Raw genomic sequence first — 17,078 nt, 5'->3', positions numbered from 1 at the left:
TGTGAAATCAAGTAATGCCACACACTCAATATACAAAATGCTGTACCTTCACTGGTGCACAAATTTCTGTGTAATAGTGCTGCATTAGTGTAGTATACTCTGTGACGCTCTGTAGCTTGGGGGAACACCCTACACCCCCATGTTCATCTTTATAAAATACTGTGTGGTATCCAACGCAAAGTTTGTCTGTTGGGTGTCTTCGGAAGGCTCATGATGCACTTAGCATGGTTGTTATAGTGATGTTCTAGTAATTGTTACAGTAATGTTATAGTGAGGTTTGAGCATTGTCCTGCTAAATCCAGGGTTGTGCGTTCAATCCTTGAGGGGGCCATTTAGGAATCTGGGGCAAAAATTGGGGATTGGTCCTGCTTTGAGCAGGGGGTTGGCCTAGATGATTTACTGAGGTTCCTTCCAACCCTGATATTCTATGATTCAGCTGTGAGACACCCTGAATGTTTAAAGGGGGGCAGGGATAGCTCAGTGGTTTGAGCATTGGCCTGCTAAACCCAGGGTTGAGAGTTCAATCCTTGAGGGGGCCATTTAGGGATCTGGGGCAAAAATTGGGGATTGGTCCTGCTTTGAGCAGAGGGTTGGACTAGATGATCTCCTGAGGTCCCTTCCAACCCTGATATTTTATGATTCTATGTATATAGTTATGAGGCTGAAAATGTATCCTCATGGCTTAAAGCAAACCCATGCAAAAACTCTCCAAGAACAGAGAGGCAGTTCACACCTCATCAGGGCATGGATGGGACAAACCCAGCCCAGCCTCACAGGAACAATGGACACTGGTTTAGGCAGCAACAAAAGAATCTGTTAGACCCTTGAGGGAGTCACCCCTTTCCTTTGGTCAGTTTGGGACTGCAATGAGGTAATGCTCACCTGACTCTGAAGTTGGGAGGGCAAAGCCAAGAGGAAAGAAAGGACATGATAAAAGGGAGAGACATTTTGCCATGTTCTCTTTCTCTCTTCCACCTACATCTACAGACACCACCACCATCAAGTGACTGAAGAGCTGATCAAAGGGGAGAGCCTGGCTGAGGAGTAGCCAGCCTGTGGTGAGAAGCATCTAAGTCTGTAAGGATATTGAAAGTGTTAAGATCAGCTTAGAATGTGTTTTGCTTTTATTTCATTTGACCAAATCTGACCTGTTATGCTTTGACTTATAATCACTTAAATCTACCTTTATAGTTAATAAACCTGTTTGTTTATTCTACCTGAAGCAGTACATTTGGTTTACAGTGTGTCAGAGACTCCCCTGGGGAGAACAAGCCTGGTACATATAAATTTCTTTGTTAAATTGATGAACTTATATAAGCTTGCAGCGTCCAGTGGATATAACTGGACACTGCAAGACGGAGGTTCCCAGGGTTGTGTCTAGGACTGGAGGTATTGGCTAGTGTCATTTGCTTGCAAGTAGCTGAGAGCAGCTTACATGTTAGAGGCTGTGCGTGAACAACCCAGGAGTGTGGATTCTCACAGCAGAGCAGGGTAAGGCTGGCTCCCAGAGTCAAGGACTGGAGAGGCCTAGCAGATCACTGGTCCAGATAACACCACAGGGGAACGTCACATACTCCTGTTGGAATTCTGTGCCACTGAGCAATGCAGAATTTGGGCAGAATTAATGTTCTCCGCACAATTTTATTTTTGTCACACAGAATTTGTGATTTCCACCAAAATGCTTCCTTTTTCCAGTTTTGCTTGTTTAAAATGTATTAGTTATGTACACACATAACGTCTTCTATGTGTATTGTAAGGTTTTTGGGTCATACTATTGTAGCAGGAGGGGGTTAGTGAACTAGTGGAGTTTAGTTGTAGTACAGTGGGTGGTTAGCATGGGGAAGGGAGACCGAGGATAGAGTGTGTTTGTCTTCACACGCACATGAGCATTCTTCACTTAAACTCCACTCCGCATGCATCTGACACTAGTGGTGCTGCCCTCCCTCTTATATTCCCTGCCAGCCTGAATCTGCCCTCCTTCGCTCCCAGTTGTCACCACATCCCCCCAGCACTCCCGCCTGCACCTGGCATGGGGGCCTGCATACTACCTCTGGAGATGAAGGAGTGTTGGCTGGCAAACTATGTACATGACCCAACCCACACAAACACAAACCCCGCACGTACACACACATTCTACCCTAGGTCTCCCCTTCCCCATGCTAACCACCCACTACTCTACAACTAAACTCTGCTAGCTCCCTAACCCCCTCCTGCTCCAGTGGTGTGACCCAAAAACCTTACAATACACATAGAAGCTTGAACTTGGACAAGACATGACAGACAGACAGACACAAAACTGTCCCTAAGGATGCTAGCGCCAACTTAGGCCAGGTGGTTACAATAATTTGTGTAACATAACAGTCATTTGTATAATGACTCTTTTTAAATTAAATATATAATTTCACTAAACCAGAATATAACTGACAACAAAGATACATCAAGTTCTTTATTAATATGCCTAGTAAGGAATCTATTTGTCAAAAAACATTTCCTGAATCTTTTTGTTGTCTGTATTGTTACAGACATACTTGCTGACAGGTATTTTGAAATAAATTACCAAAATAATTGGAACTAGCATGATTATATTGTGTTCTTTTGACAACTAAAATATGCAGAATTTTGCAGAACTGTAAAATATTGTGCAAAGAATTTTTAATTTTTTGGCGAAGTATTTCCCAGGGAGTAATCATCAATTAACACATCAAGTTGCTTTACTTTATGTTTCTAGCAAAAACATAATACAATGTTGGTGCAGTAGTGTGTGCATAGATTATTTTTTAATACTACTAACAGGACAGGATACCCCAGTACCCCCAAATCCACAATAGCCACGGAGGTTCTTGCTTAGATACTGTTGATGGTAATCTTCAGCGTAATAAAACTCCGGAGCCTCACGGATTTCTGTTGTGATTGTGTCAAAACCACTCTCTGTCAATACCTGTCAAGACATGGTACAGAATTCCATTAGAGGTTTGTTTGCGTCTGTGTGAGAAATAAACCTGATGATAAACCAACATTAGGAAATCTTATTCAAGAGATGCCCTAGATTTTTACAGTCACTTGTACAACAGTCACAGAACAGCTTTGATTTTACCATGTAGATTAGAAAGACATCCTGCTTCATCTGTGCTTTTATATTATTTGGGCAGCAGTCACTTCAGGCATCAGAGTGTGTCTGTGCACTGAGCAGTGTGCGTGTTTTAGCTTACTTCTAACTAGTTACATTTTGAATGGGATGTTCTTGTTTATTAATTTTTTGGGGAGGGGAGGGAGGAGCACCTATGAATCTTAGGGTATGCCTATGCTCCAAATACACACCTGCAACTGGCCCAGGTCAGCTGACTCATGGGGCTTGGGCTATGGGTCTGTTTAATTGACGTGTAGATGTTCGGTCCTAGGCTGGAGCCTGGGCTCTGGTACCCTCCCCTACACCGATTGATATGCAACATATTTGTGTGCTTTAGAAATCCCCCTAGTGCACACTGTTGCACCACGTAGAGATGCCTGTGAGCTCTGATTAGTTCTCTTGACAATGAATTCCTTAAGGTGGAGCTACAGACCTGGGGTGAAATCCTGGCTAGAAGTCTGCTCGGGGCTAATTTCAAAGTCCAACCTGAACCCCAACTAGAACACAGCCAATCTGAAGCCGACCCGAGCCCTGGCATGTCAGGTTGTTCTCAGACCTGACCCAAACCGGACACTTGTAGTCAAATCTCTTTGGGTTGGGTTGGGTTGCCATGGTCTAGCCACCATTCCAGACACCATTTTCTTTACTTTGTTTCTGCTGCTGAGGCTAATTACTGCCCAAGCTTGGGCCGGCCGGCTGGCTATTCCCTGGTCCAACCCAGCACCTGTGCACCAGTTCCCCCGGACCGCTCCTCCTGAATCTGTGTCAGCGCCACTGACAGAGTCTCAATCCTTGGCCTCTGCGTAGTGGAGGCTTCGTGCTCCCCATGTCGACGAGCCATCTCCGGCCGCCTCCTGCCAGTGGAGTTGTTGCAGCGATGGCTGGCTGCCTTGCCTCTGCTGCCACCCCGCCGTGCTGCATGTGCGGTGGAGTGAGCGGCGCTGCGACTCATCGGCACACTCACTCTGCAGCACACACAGTGCCGTCTGGTGGCAGCCGCTGGCTGGGCACAGTCGCCGCTGAGCCCAGCTGATCAGAGACTATCTGATCCTGAGAGTGAGTGCCAGGTCGCAAAAAGAAAAGGAGGACTTGTGGCACCTTAGCGACTAACAAATGTATTTGAGCATAAGCTACAGCTCACTTCATCGGATGCATTCAGGTTGTTTTCACACCCGACCCAAACCTGTAATTGGGTCCCATTGTGTCGCAAGGCTCTCACCCTAGCCTCACTGAAGTCAAGAGGAATTTTGCTACTGACTTCAATGAGACCTGGATTTCACCTCTGGTGTCTTAACGTACCATCTGTCCTGCTGAAAAGGAGCATCTCTATAAGAATGTACAGTCATTCAAATAAATTCACCCCACAGGGGTTGAAAGTTCTTGCAGGAAAGGAGGAATTTTAGGGTTGCAGTACTGTAAGATAGCACTGATTTTCAATAAACTGACAAAAATGTGTCTATTTCAAAGCATTTTACAAAAGGTAATCAAGCATCATTATCCCTATTTTACAGCAGGGAGAGTTGAGGCACTGAAACAGTCTGGCACCGTTTTGTAAACAAGTGGTCACTGATATGGAGTGTCTTAATTCGCAGGTGCCAAACTTGACTAGAGTCCACACGCAGTCAATAGGAGCAATGTGCACCCAGCACCTCAGTGAATGAACTGTGCCTTTCAGGATTGAGTCTCGAAACCTGAGCCAAAGAAGTCACTGTTCTCTATTGATATAAAAATCTGAAGGTGGCTGAAAATACATTTGGAAACCTCTTAAAGGTGGAAATACCTGAAGATGTGGCACTATTCTGGATAACACCGTTAACTCCCAGGTATTGTTCGCTGGCGAACAAAATGGCCATTAAGACAATTACTTTGACTAAGTTGGAAAATACAGAGATGGCCCCCCAGAGATTTGAAGACCACGCTCTAAAAAAAGTTAAGAGCCACATTTGAGTTCCATTCACAGAGCCTCTGGAGTTTCTTCTCCCAAGGCACATAATTCCATTAGGATCAGAAAGATATTTCAAGGCAAATTATGTACATCTGGACAAGAAGATTTGCCAAAGCCCAGGCCAATGGCAATGGTGCACAGTTTGCAGATCAGGGAGGTGGGTGTAGGGGTGGATATTTTAAATTAGACTTGGAATTCTTCAGGACTGAGCCCCCAAATGAATGTGAAATCCCTCAAAGGCTCCTAAAAGCTGAAAGTTTTTCTTTTTAATATTAAGCTGCCATGAAGTTTTAACTATCACATTTTTCTTTTCTTTTCTAAGCAAATCGACAAGTGCTGACACTTTGGATCCAATTCTCCAATTCAGGGCTTTATTGTATGCTCATTGAAGTCAATAGCAAAGCTCCAATTGACTTTACTGGTGCAGGATAAGGACCTTAAACTGGTATAGTACAGGAGTAACTTTGTGGAGGCAAATGGAGTTACATCAGTATAAGACAAGTGTGACAGCAGAATCAAGCCCCAGAACAATGTATGGCCAAGCACTTATCTTACCAGACAAACATGTACTAAGCCTCACAACACTGACAACAAAACTGATAAAAGGAAATTCTTTTTCAAAGATAGCACTAAGGCCAAGGCCTCAGCAGGGTTCAATAAAAGGACTGGCCCTTTAGAAAGATAAGAACATAAGAACGGCCATACTGGGTCAGATCAATGGTCCATCTAGCCCAATATCCTGTCATCCAACAGAGGCCCAAGCCAGATGCTTCAGAGGGAATGAACAGAACAGGTAATCATCAAGTGATTTATCCCCTGTCGCTCATTCCCAGCTTTTGGCAAACAGAGGCTAGGGACATTTCGGAGCATGGTTTTGCATCCATTGGTGGACCTATCCTCTATGAACTTTAGCTCTTTTTTGAACCCTGTTATAGTCTTGGCCTTCACAACATCCTCTGCCATAGAGTTCCACAACTGTGCGTTATGTGAAGAAATACTTCCTTTTGCCTGTTTTAAACCTGCTGCCTATTAATTTCATTTGGTGACCCCTACTTCTTGTGTTATAAGAAAGAGTAAATAACACTTCCTTATCTACTTTCTCCACACCAGTCATGATTTTATAGATCTCTATCATGTCCCCCTTAGGTATCTCTTTTCCAAGTTGAAAAGTCCTGGTCTTATAAATCTCTCCTCATATGGAAGCTGTTCCACACTCCTAACCATTCCCCCCCCTTTTCTGTATCTTTTCCAAGTCCAATATATCTTTTTTGAGATGGGGCAACCACATCTTCATGCAGTATTCAAGATGTGGGCGTACCATGGGTTTATATAAATGCAATATGATATTTTCTGTCTTATTATCTATCCCTTTCCTAATGATTCCCAACATTCTGTTAGCTTTTTTCACTGCCGCTGCACATTGAGTGGATGTTTTCAGAGAACTAGCCACAATGACTCCAAGATCTCTTAATTAGTTAATTTAGACCCCATCATTTTATACGTATAGTTGGGATTATGTTTTCCAATGTTTCAGAGTAGCAGCCGTGTTAGTCTGTATTCGCAAAAAGAAAAGGAGTACTTGTGGCACCTTAGAGACTAACAAATTTATTAGAGCATAAGCTTTCGTGAGCTACAGCTCACTTCATCGGATGCATTTGGTGGAAAAAACAGAGGAGAGATTTATATACACACACACAGAGAACATGAAACAATGGGTTTATCATACACACTGTAAGGAGAGTGATCACTTAAGATAAGCCATCACCAGCAGCAGGGGGGGGAAAGGAGGAAAACCTTTCATGGTGACAAGCAGGTAGGCTAATTCCAGCAGTTAACAAGAATATCAGAGGAACAGTGGGGGGTGGGGTGGGAGGGAGAAATACCATGGGGAAATAGAAAAGGAGTACTTGTGGCACCTTAGAGACTAACAAATTTATTAGAGCATAAGCTTTCGTGAGCTACAGCTCACTTCATCGGATGCATCCGATGAAGTGAGCTGTAGCTCACGAAAGCTTATGCTCTAATAAATTTGTTAGTCTCTAAGGTGCCACAAGTACTCCTTTTCTTTTTGCGAATACAGACTAACACGGCTGCTACTCTGAAACATGGGGAAATAGTTTTACTTTGTGTAATGACTCATCCATTCCCAGTCTCTATTCAAGCCTAAGTTAATTGTATCCAGTTTGCAAATTAATTCCAATTCAGCAGTCTCTCGTTGGAGTCTGTTTTTGAAGCTTTTTTGTTGAAGTATAGCCACTCTTAGGTCTGTGATCGAGTGACCAGAGAGATTGAAGTGTTCTCCAACTGGTTTTTGAATGTTATAATTCTTGACGTCTGATTTGTGTCCATTCATTCTTTTACGTAGAGACTGTCCAGTTTGGCCAATGAACATGGCAGAGGGGCATTGCTGGCACATGATGGCATATATCACATTGGTAGATGCACAGGTGAACGAGCCTCTGATGGTGTGGCTGATGTGATTAGGCCCTATGATGGTATCCCCTGAATAGATATGTGGACAGAGTTGGCAACGGGCTTTGTTGCAAGGATAGGTTCCTGGGTTAGTGGTTCTGTTGTGTGGTGTGTGGTTGCTGGTGAGTATTTGCTTCAGATTGGGGGGCTGTCTGTAAGCAAGGACTGGTCTGTCTCCCAAGATCTGAGAAAGCGATGGCTCGTCCTTCAGGATAGGTTGTAGATCCTTGATGATGCGTTGGAGAGGTTTTAGTTGGGGGCTGAAGGTGATGGCTAGTGGCGTTCTGTTGTTTTCTTTGTTGGGCCTGTCCTGTAGTAGGTGACTTCTGGGTACTCTTCTGGCTCTGTCAATCTGTTTCTTCACTTCAGCAGGTGGGTATTGTAGTTGTAGGAATGCATGATAGAGATCTTGTAGGTGTTTGTCTCTGTCTGAGGGGTTGGAGCAAATGACAGGCCTAATCACATCAGCCACACTATCAGAGGCTCATTCACCTGCGCATCTACCAATGTGATATATGCCATCATGTGCCAGCAATGCCCCTCTGCCATGTACATTGGCCAAACTAAGGTGCCACAAGTACTCCTTTTCTTTTTACACAAAGTAAAACTATTTCCCCATGGTATTTCTCCCTCCCACCCCACCCCCCACTGTTCCTCTGATATTCTTAAAAAGAAAAGGAGTACTTGTGGCACCTTAGAGACTAACAAATTTACCTCTGATATTCTTGTTAACTGCTGGAATTAGCCTACCTGCTTGTCACCATGAAAGGTTTTCCTCCTTCCCCCCCCCCTGCTGCTGGTGATGGCTTATCTTAAGTGATCACTCTCCTTACAGTGTGTATGATAAACCCTTTGTTTCATGTTCTCTGTGTGTGTGTATATAAATCTCTCCTCTGTTTTTTCCACCAAATGCATCCGATGAAGTGAGCTGTAGCTCACGAAAGCTTATGCTCTAATAAATTTGTTAGTCTCTAAGGTGCCACAAGTACTCCTTTTCTTTTTGTTTTCCAATGTGCATTACTTTGCATTCATCAACACTGAATTTCATCTGCCATTTTGTTGCCCAATCACCAAGTTTTGTGAGATCACTTTGTAACTCTGTGCAGTCTGCTTTGGACTTAACTACCATTTTGTACCCTCTGCAATTTTGCCACCTCATTGTTTACCCCTAGAGTTATAATAGTAAAGGTTCAAAATAGAACAGAGAGTTTTGGACCCCTCCTGCTCCAGGCATGAGCCAACATCTATCTAGTGGGGTTGGGAGGAAATTTTCCCTGGAGAAAAGTTATGCTATAATTACCCACTGCAGGGTTTCTAGCTCTTACCTCTGAAGCAACTTGCCCTGGCTACTGTCAGAGACAAGATACTAGGCTGGATGAAATACTGGCAATTTTGTATGTGCATGGGTATATTACTACCATACTCATTTTACAGATGGTAAAATGAGATACAGAGTCAGGTTAGACAGAGTAACATGCCTGAGATCCCAGAAAAAGTCAGTGGCAGACCTGGCTCTAGAACTCAGGAATCCTAATTCCCAATTCTAATCTAAATACAGGGGAATTAGGAGGATCCTGGAGGATAATCCTAGCTAACCTGCTAACTCAAAGTGAGGTCCTGGGCAAGTTCCATCATTGCCTTTTGCTTCAGTCAACGTACGTTGGAATACTGGAGGACTAAAAGGCAAGTTCTCACTGGGAACTGGATGCTGCATCTCAACTGTGCTTTCCTAGGCAAGAACATTTCAAACACGGAAAACAGGTACTCTCTGGGGAAGCAGAAAAACAAATCTGTCAGAATTGTGAGTGAACAGTAGAGAAAGCTGAATGTATATTTCCCCACAGAGCCTGCAATGAGTAACTCACAGAGTCCGCGGCACACAGCCGAGGACTCAAGCACAATGCACTTTAGAAAGCATCGTTTTGTTTAGTTTCTTGCACTAAGGTGTTCCGAAGAAAGAACTTTTAAAACTGTCTCCACTCCAGAAAGCCTGGCAGAAACATTGATCATCATCATGATTATTAATTCATCTAGCACTGTAAATGTACGTGGTACTGCATTACTTCCTGTCTCAGTCAATGGATATACCAGGGCTGTATGTAACTATTCTTGTAGCAGATTTCTATCTGGGACGTTTCCATCAATCTCCTGATTTTGTCCATTAGAAAAATCCATCCTGTTCAATATCCTACCACAAGAGGGCATGAGCATCATTTTTCCTTTTTAAAATTACTAACAGGCTATTAAAAATGGAATAATGCAGAAACCGAGGATCACTCATTACATGGCAACTTCGGTCATTAGTGAAAGATACCGGCACTGTTGTCAGAAATATGAAACATTTTATATTTCTGCACCCTGCCAAACTTTACCTTAAATGGTTTGCTTTCAAACTGTGCAAACATTTCCCTAAGACATACAGTGTTGGTACAGAAACAGCAACGTCACAAGGAAAGATGTGTGGGCTCCTGGAGCCAGATCTTTAGCTGGTGTAAATCAGTGGAGTTCTACTAACTTCAGTGCACCCAGTACAGCTATAGTCCGATCAAGATTCTGCTCTAACAGGCTCCTAGAGGGACACTGTGGCCAAAAGGGGTAATGAGATCCTTGAATGTGGTAACAGGGAAATATCAAGTAGGAGTAGAGACGTTAAAGTACCTATGTATTTGGCACTGATATGACTGCTATTGGAATACTGTGTCCAGTTCTGGTGGCCACAATTAAAGAAGGATGTTGGAAAGCTGCAGAGGGTTCAGAGAAGAACCATGAGAACGATCAGAGGATTGGAAAACATGCCTTAGAGTGAAAGACGCAAGAACCTCAATCTATTTAGCCTGACAAAGAGAAAGTTAATGGGTGACTTGCACTCATTCTATAAGTACTTACACGGGGAATAGAAATTTGATAATACAAGGCTCTTCTATCTAGCTGACAAAGATGTAAAAAGACCCAGTGGCTGAAAGTGAAACTGGACAGGTTTAGACTAGAAATGAGGGTACACATTTTTACCAGCCGGGGTAATTATTAACAACTGAAACAACTTACAAAGGACTGTGATGGACTCTCCATCACTGAACATTATAAAATCAAGATTTGATGTTCATCTAAGAGATATGCTCTAGTTCACGGATAGGCAACCTTGGCACACGGCCCGTCAGGGAAAGCCCCTGGCGGGCCGGGCCGGTTTGTTTACCTGCAGCGTCTGCAGGTTCGGCTGATCGCGGCTCCCACTGGCCGCAGTTCACCGTTCCAGGCCAATGGGGGCTGTGGGAAGCGACGCAGGCCGAGGGACGTACGGCCGCCGCTTCCTGCAGCCCCCATTGGCCTGGAACGGCGAACCATGGCCAATGGGAGCTGTGATCGGCCAAACCTGCAGATGCTGCAGGTAAACAAACCATCCTGGCCCACCAGCGGATTTCTCTGATGGGCTGCGTGCCAAAGGTTGCCAATCCCTGTTCTAGTTCAAACAGAAACTAATTCAAGCAAGTCCTAGTGCCTATGTGTTATGCAGTAGGTCTGACAAGGTGATCACATTGTTTTTTTCCAGACTTATAATCTATGAATCCACCCATATACCCCAGGGTCACTAGCAGATTCTATTGGAGAAAGGTCCAAACTAAAGCCTGGATCCAAATACCCCTATGCTGGCTAGTGCCACCTCAAAAGTGGGTGATGGTGGCCAGGGAGGGGACATAGTGGAGCAGCCAAGGGTTGCACTGATTCAGTGCATCTCCTCAGCAGCCTCTGCCAGCCAGGCTCTTATGGAGACCTCTTCAGCTTGATTCTGAGGCAGGCTGATAGCGGAAACACAGCCTGCCTTTCTCCGAAAGCTCTTGTATTGCTGCACTCCGGGAGGCCATTCCTCCCTGTTGTGACAGACTACACATGTGGCCATTACACTTTACCTTTCTCGTGTGAAGACTGCAAGAGCTGTGGCAATACTGGTATTTGTTATAATGAACTAGGGAAAGGCTCCCATCTGAAGGCCATGACAAAACTCCAGGTGCCTCTGGTTTCGGTGAACACTTTCCCTTTGTTTTATATTTGCAGTTCTTTTTGATTTTTCTCCTCCTTTTTGTTTACCTTTCCAGGGTCCTACTGCTACTGCTACTGCTTGTGGAGGAGTTCCTATAATCCCATTTGTATCAAGAACTAAATTCCAACAGCACTATGCAATCCTCTGATAGTGTTGTAAGCTCTGACTTTTCCAGCTTGCAGGAAATTAAGGGGCATCCAAGTAACGTACAGAGCCTACACAAGGACATCAGTGGGTTATGAACTTGCCTTATAGCTTGTTGCCTTGGCCTTACAATATGGGTGCACAACATAATGGCATGCAAATGACACACCACACCAATTTGTCCCTCTGGACAAAGATTCAGAAGTAGTGTCCCTATTCAGAGTCCAGTTATTCTGAGTGGTATGATCAACAGTCCTTATCAGTTTGAATGTACAGTGCAGTGACATTGAATGAGCTAAGCCAACCAAAACAGAGGGTAGTTCTACAGTTACTCCCAAACTGTAGTTTTCAGTAATAACTATATAGTATGCAACATTGCTACACTTTGATTTGCTACTGCCCTCTCAACTGACAATATGCGCACAATTAACATGGTGGCTTCACCTCTCAAGTACAGAAAAGGTTGTTTCAAGGATGAGAGAGAAAAAAAGTTCTTCTTAACCTCTGAGGATCGGACAAGAAGCAAAGGGTTAAATTGCAGCAAGGACGGTTTAGGTTGGACATTAGGAAAAACTTCCTGTCAGGGTAGTTAAGTACTGGAATAAATTGCCTAGGGAGATTGTGGAATCTCCATCACAGAAGATTTTTAAGAACGGGTCAGACAAACACCTGCCAGGGATGGTCTAGAGCAGTGCTACTCAAAGTGGTGGTCCGTGAGCCATTGGCTACTGGTCTGCGCGCACATTGGGAAAAAAAATTGCCGGTCCCCCACATCAGATAGCTTTAGAAGCAGTGGTCTAGATAATTAGTCCTGCCATGAGTGCAGGGGACTGGACTAGATGACCTCTCGAGGTCCCTTCCAGTCCTATGATTCTATGATTCTTGTAGCCAGATGATTTTATTTAGCCAAATGCTGTCAAAATATTTAATCATTTGACATTTCTGCATCAGCACAACAAATTAAAGGTGCTTGTTTATGTTTGGATGGGAGTGCTTAATTTTTGGAAAGTGCTTTGAGAAGTATAGATGAAATACTATGTTTAAGTGAAAAGTATTATCACCTCATACCCTCAAAATAATTTTAAACCATATGAAAGGAATGAGGCAGGATCCTGCCAACATCTGTAATAAGCCTGGTGGCTATATCTTGGTTAAATAAATGGAAGTTTAGAGGTTGAGGCCACTTTAAAAATGTGTCAACAAAAAGCTTTAAAAATGATTCTATTAAAGCCTTTTCATTTTCCGAGCAGAGGCATTAATAAAGTCAGCAGAGAATTAATTGGTTTCAAGCATTTTGTGGCTTTTAATAAAAATGGCATCAGTGTGCATATGATTCAGTGCACACATTAAAAGCAGACGTACTGTATGTGCTCAGGGCACTGTATGAATCTATCTTTTGTGTTTTGATGAGTTAATCTAAACCATTTCTGATAGAGCAGGCTCTAGGCCTTTGTCTTACTGCTGTTGAAAATACTGAGAAATATCTTTACTCAGAGAATACCTTGTACTTCTATAGCACTGTTTATCCTTGATGTAAAACACGAAGGGCTTGTTTACACTTAGAGCCCTGCAGCTGCTGTAGTGCTTAGTAAAGACACTACCTATGCTGATGGGAGAATGTAGGTACTCCACTTCCCCAAGAGGCAGTAGCTAGAAGCCCTTCTGTCAACACAGCGCTGTCTACACCAGGGGTTCGGTTGTATAACTGCATCGCTCAGGGGTGTGGATTTTCCACACCCCCGAGTGACGTAGTTATACCAACATAAGTTCATAGTGTAGACCAGGGCTAAGGAATGAAACCTCACAATGCTCTTCTGAGTGTTCCAGCAAACCAGTGGCTGTTTAGGAACTTCAAGGTACACCTTTTTGTATGCCAGGGTTACTTAAAACTCCATATCAACAGCAGAACTCGGGTCTTTCAGTTCCAAAGCACAAGCCCCTGCATGGAGAGCTAAAGGAGAATTGCCATTAGTAGCATAGAATCATAGAATCTTAGAAGATCAGGGTTGGAAGAGACCTCAGGAGGTCATCTAGTCCAACCCCCTGCTTAAAGCAGCACCAGCACCAGCACTAAATCCTCCCAGCCAGGGCTTTGTGTGCTTCATGCACTGGGCCTATGACAAACAGTTGGGCATTTCTGATTCTCGTCACTAAGAGAGTACACATACAGGCTGGCTACCTGATTATAGTGTTATTGCTCCCATTTGATACAATTGGCATACATTAGTCATTGGTGGAGCTGGGAACAGATCTCAGAAAACCAGACAACCGTTCTCATGCTGTAACCAACAGGCAATGCTCTTCCCCACTTAGAACCTGAGGAAGTTTACGTGATTAACATGAGTCATAAAACATGTACAGTTAAGAAGCAATGGCTTTATTTCCTCCTTTCGGCAGCTAAGGCATCATTTAGATATAATACTGCAGTAAGTCAAGGCAATCTGTATTACAATACATTTGGAACAGTTGCCTGTGTGCTGCCTATAACTGGATAGTCTGCTTCAGTGATGTGAGGTGTTATACTATTATTCTCGTTACATATCAAGATTCTGACTGCTGGTTTAGGGCCTTGCCTTTTCCATCTTGCTTATTGATGGTAAAATACTTCGTTGGCTTTTCCCATTGGGTTATTGTCAGAGATGGAGAGGTTATTCACCTTGTGCTGTAACTGAAGTTTCTTCGAGAAGTCTGTCCCTTTGGGTTCTCGACTTCAGGTGAACCTGTGCCCTGTGCCTTTGATTGGAGATTTTTGATAGCAGTTCCCATTTGGCCTACAGGTTAGTCTGTATCAGCAAAAAAACTGAGGAGTACTTGTGGCACCTTAGAGACTAACAAATTTATTTGGGCATAAGCTTTCATGGGCTAAAATCCACTTCATTGCATGCATGCAGTGGAAAATACAGTAGGAAGATATATATACACAGAGAACATGAAAAAATGGGTGTTGCCATACCAACTGTAACGAGACCAATTAATTAAGGTGGGCTATTATCAGCAGGAGGAAAAAAAACTCTTTTGTAGTGATAATCAACATGGCTCATTACAAACAGTTGACAAGAAGGTGTGAGTAACAGTGGGGGGGAGGGGAATTAGCATGGGGAAATAGTTTTTACTGTGTAATGACCCATCCACTTCCAGTCTTCATTCAAGCCTAATTTAATGGTGTCCAGTTTGCAAATTAATTCCAATTCTGCAGTTTCTTGTTGGAGTCTGTTTTTGAAGGTTTTTTTGTTGAAGAATTGCAACTTCTTGGTCTGAAATTGAGTGACCAGGGAGGTTGAAGTGTTCTCCGACTGGTTTTTGAATGTTATAATTCTTGACGTCTGATTTGTGTCCATTTATTCTTTTGAGTAACACTGCTTCTTCTTCAAACAGGTTTCAGAGTAGCAGCCGGGTTAGTCTGTATTCTCAAAAAGAAAAGGAGTACTTGTGGCACCTTAGAGACTAACACATTTATTAGAGCATAAACTTTCGTGAGCTACAGCTCACCTCATCGGATGCATTTGGTGGAAAAAAAAGCAACTTCAAAAAACACTTCAAACAGTGTCCCTATGGGTGTTTCATTTCAGGTGACTCCCAAGTATTACCCCCTAAGGCAAAGGTGGGCAAACTATGGCCCGTGGGCCACATCCGGCCTGTGGGACCCTCCTGCCCGCCCCTGAGCTCCTGGCCCGGGAGGCTAGCCCCTGGTCCCTCCCCCACTGTTCTCCTTCCCCCTCAGTCGCAGCTCACTGTGCTGCCAGCGCAATGCTCTGGGCAGCGAGCTCCTGTGGGCAGCGCAGCTGCAGAGCCTGGCCTGAGATGGTGCTCTGTGCTGTGTGGTGCATGGCTGGCTCCAGCTGACCAATGCGCCTGTAGCGTCGCCAGCCACTGGTGCTCCAGACAGCGCGGTAAGGGGGCAGGGAGCGGGGGAAAAGGGGGATTGGATAGAGGGCAGGGGAGTTCAGGGTGGTGGTCAAGGGGTGGGAGTGTGGATAGGGGTAGGGCGGTTAGAGGACAGGGAACAGGGGGGTTGAATGGGGGCAGGGGTCCCAGGGGGGCAGTCAGGGACAGGGGTTCGGGGGCGGTCAGGGAGAAGGGGTGGTTGGATGGGGCAGGAGTCCAAGGGGGGCAGTCAGGAATGAGAGGAGGGGTTGGATGGGGCGGCAGGGGGCAGTCAGGGGACAGGAGGAAGGGGTGGTTGGATAGGGCAGGGGTCCCGGGGGGGAGCAGTCAGGAAGGAGAGGAGGGGTTGGATGGGGTGGTGGGGGGCAGTCAGGGGTGGGGGTCCCAGGGGAGTCGTCAGGGAGCAGGGGAGTTTGGATGAGGCAGGAGTCCAGGGGCCAGAAGCGGGGGATGGTGGATACAGGGGGTGGGTTCCGGACCATGCCCTGCTCTCCTAACCGGCCCCTCATACAATTTCCAAAACCCGATGCGGTCCTCAGGCCAAAAAGTTTGCCCGCCCTTGCCCTAAGGAGATGACAGTTTTGGCGCAGAGTCCAATACGGAAGAGACAACTGCATTGCTCAAAGCCACATCTGATCTTTCAGCTGGCACCAAGACATAACGATTACAAAAGGTATGCCCTGAGGCCAATGTTGCCACTCTACAGAGGTCTGCAATTGATACACCTGTAAGCCAGGCTATAGAAGAAAAAAATGCTCTAGTGGAACGTGCTATCACTTTTAAAGGGGGTTGAAGCTGAGTTCAGTTGCAGCAGATCTTAATAGATCCATAGATGTACTTTGATAACCTCTGTTTCAAAGTAACCAAACCCTTGTTTCTTTCCTAATGGATTCAAATAGTCTTGGAGATCTTCTAAAAGGTTTGGCCCTGTCTAGGTGAAAAGCTAATGCTCTCCTGACATCCAGGGTATGGAACATGGCTTTTTGACTAATGCAATGTGGTTTTGGATGAATGGTTTGATGACTATGAAATTCCAAGGATATCTTAGGAAAAATCTTGGACAGGCCTGCAGAGAGACTCTCTCTCTGGTAAATACAGTAAACGAGGAGTCCGCTATCAAAGCCCCCAGTTCTCCAACGCTTTGGGCAGAAGTTATAGCTACCAAGAAGGCTGTCTTCATTTGTAGATCTAACAGAGAACATGTAGCTAGTGGCTCAAAGGGATGCTTCATAAGAATTAAGAACTCGGTTCAGATCCCAGCTAGAAGCAGGGTCTTTGATCTGTGGTAGAGATTTTGAAAAACCTCTTAGGAATCTTACCATCACTAAGTGAGAGTGAAAACCCCCGTGTGTGTGCGTGTGAAAAGCTGTTATTATCTCTAATTGAACCCCAACGGAGTTCACAGAAAGACATGAAGTAGAGAACAGGCACAGTTGTAGACTCTGGGTCAGGTCGAAGGTGGTTGAGAG

General features: G+C 44.6%; 1 protein-coding gene across 1 annotated transcript in view; it reads right to left on the bottom strand.

Annotated features, from left to right (window-relative positions):
* Positions 1–1,695: 1,695 nt before the first annotated feature.
* The window catches only part of MSRA (methionine sulfoxide reductase A), a 461,649-nt gene continuing 446,266 nt past the window's right edge, over positions 1,696–17,078 (bottom strand). The window contains exon 6 of the mRNA XM_038396785.2: positions 1,696–2,938. Within this exon, the coding sequence (XP_038252713.2) occupies positions 2,771–2,938 (168 nt within the window). The 3' untranslated portion in view covers positions 1,696–2,770. The remainder of the gene's footprint in view (positions 2,939–17,078) is intronic.

Source organism: Dermochelys coriacea, chromosome 3 (genome assembly GCF_009764565.3).
Source record: "Dermochelys coriacea isolate rDerCor1 chromosome 3, rDerCor1.pri.v4, whole genome shotgun sequence".
In the NCBI taxonomy this organism is placed as follows: Eukaryota; Metazoa; Chordata; order Testudines; family Dermochelyidae; genus Dermochelys; species Dermochelys coriacea.
This window is presented reverse-complemented; position numbering and strand designations above follow the sequence as displayed.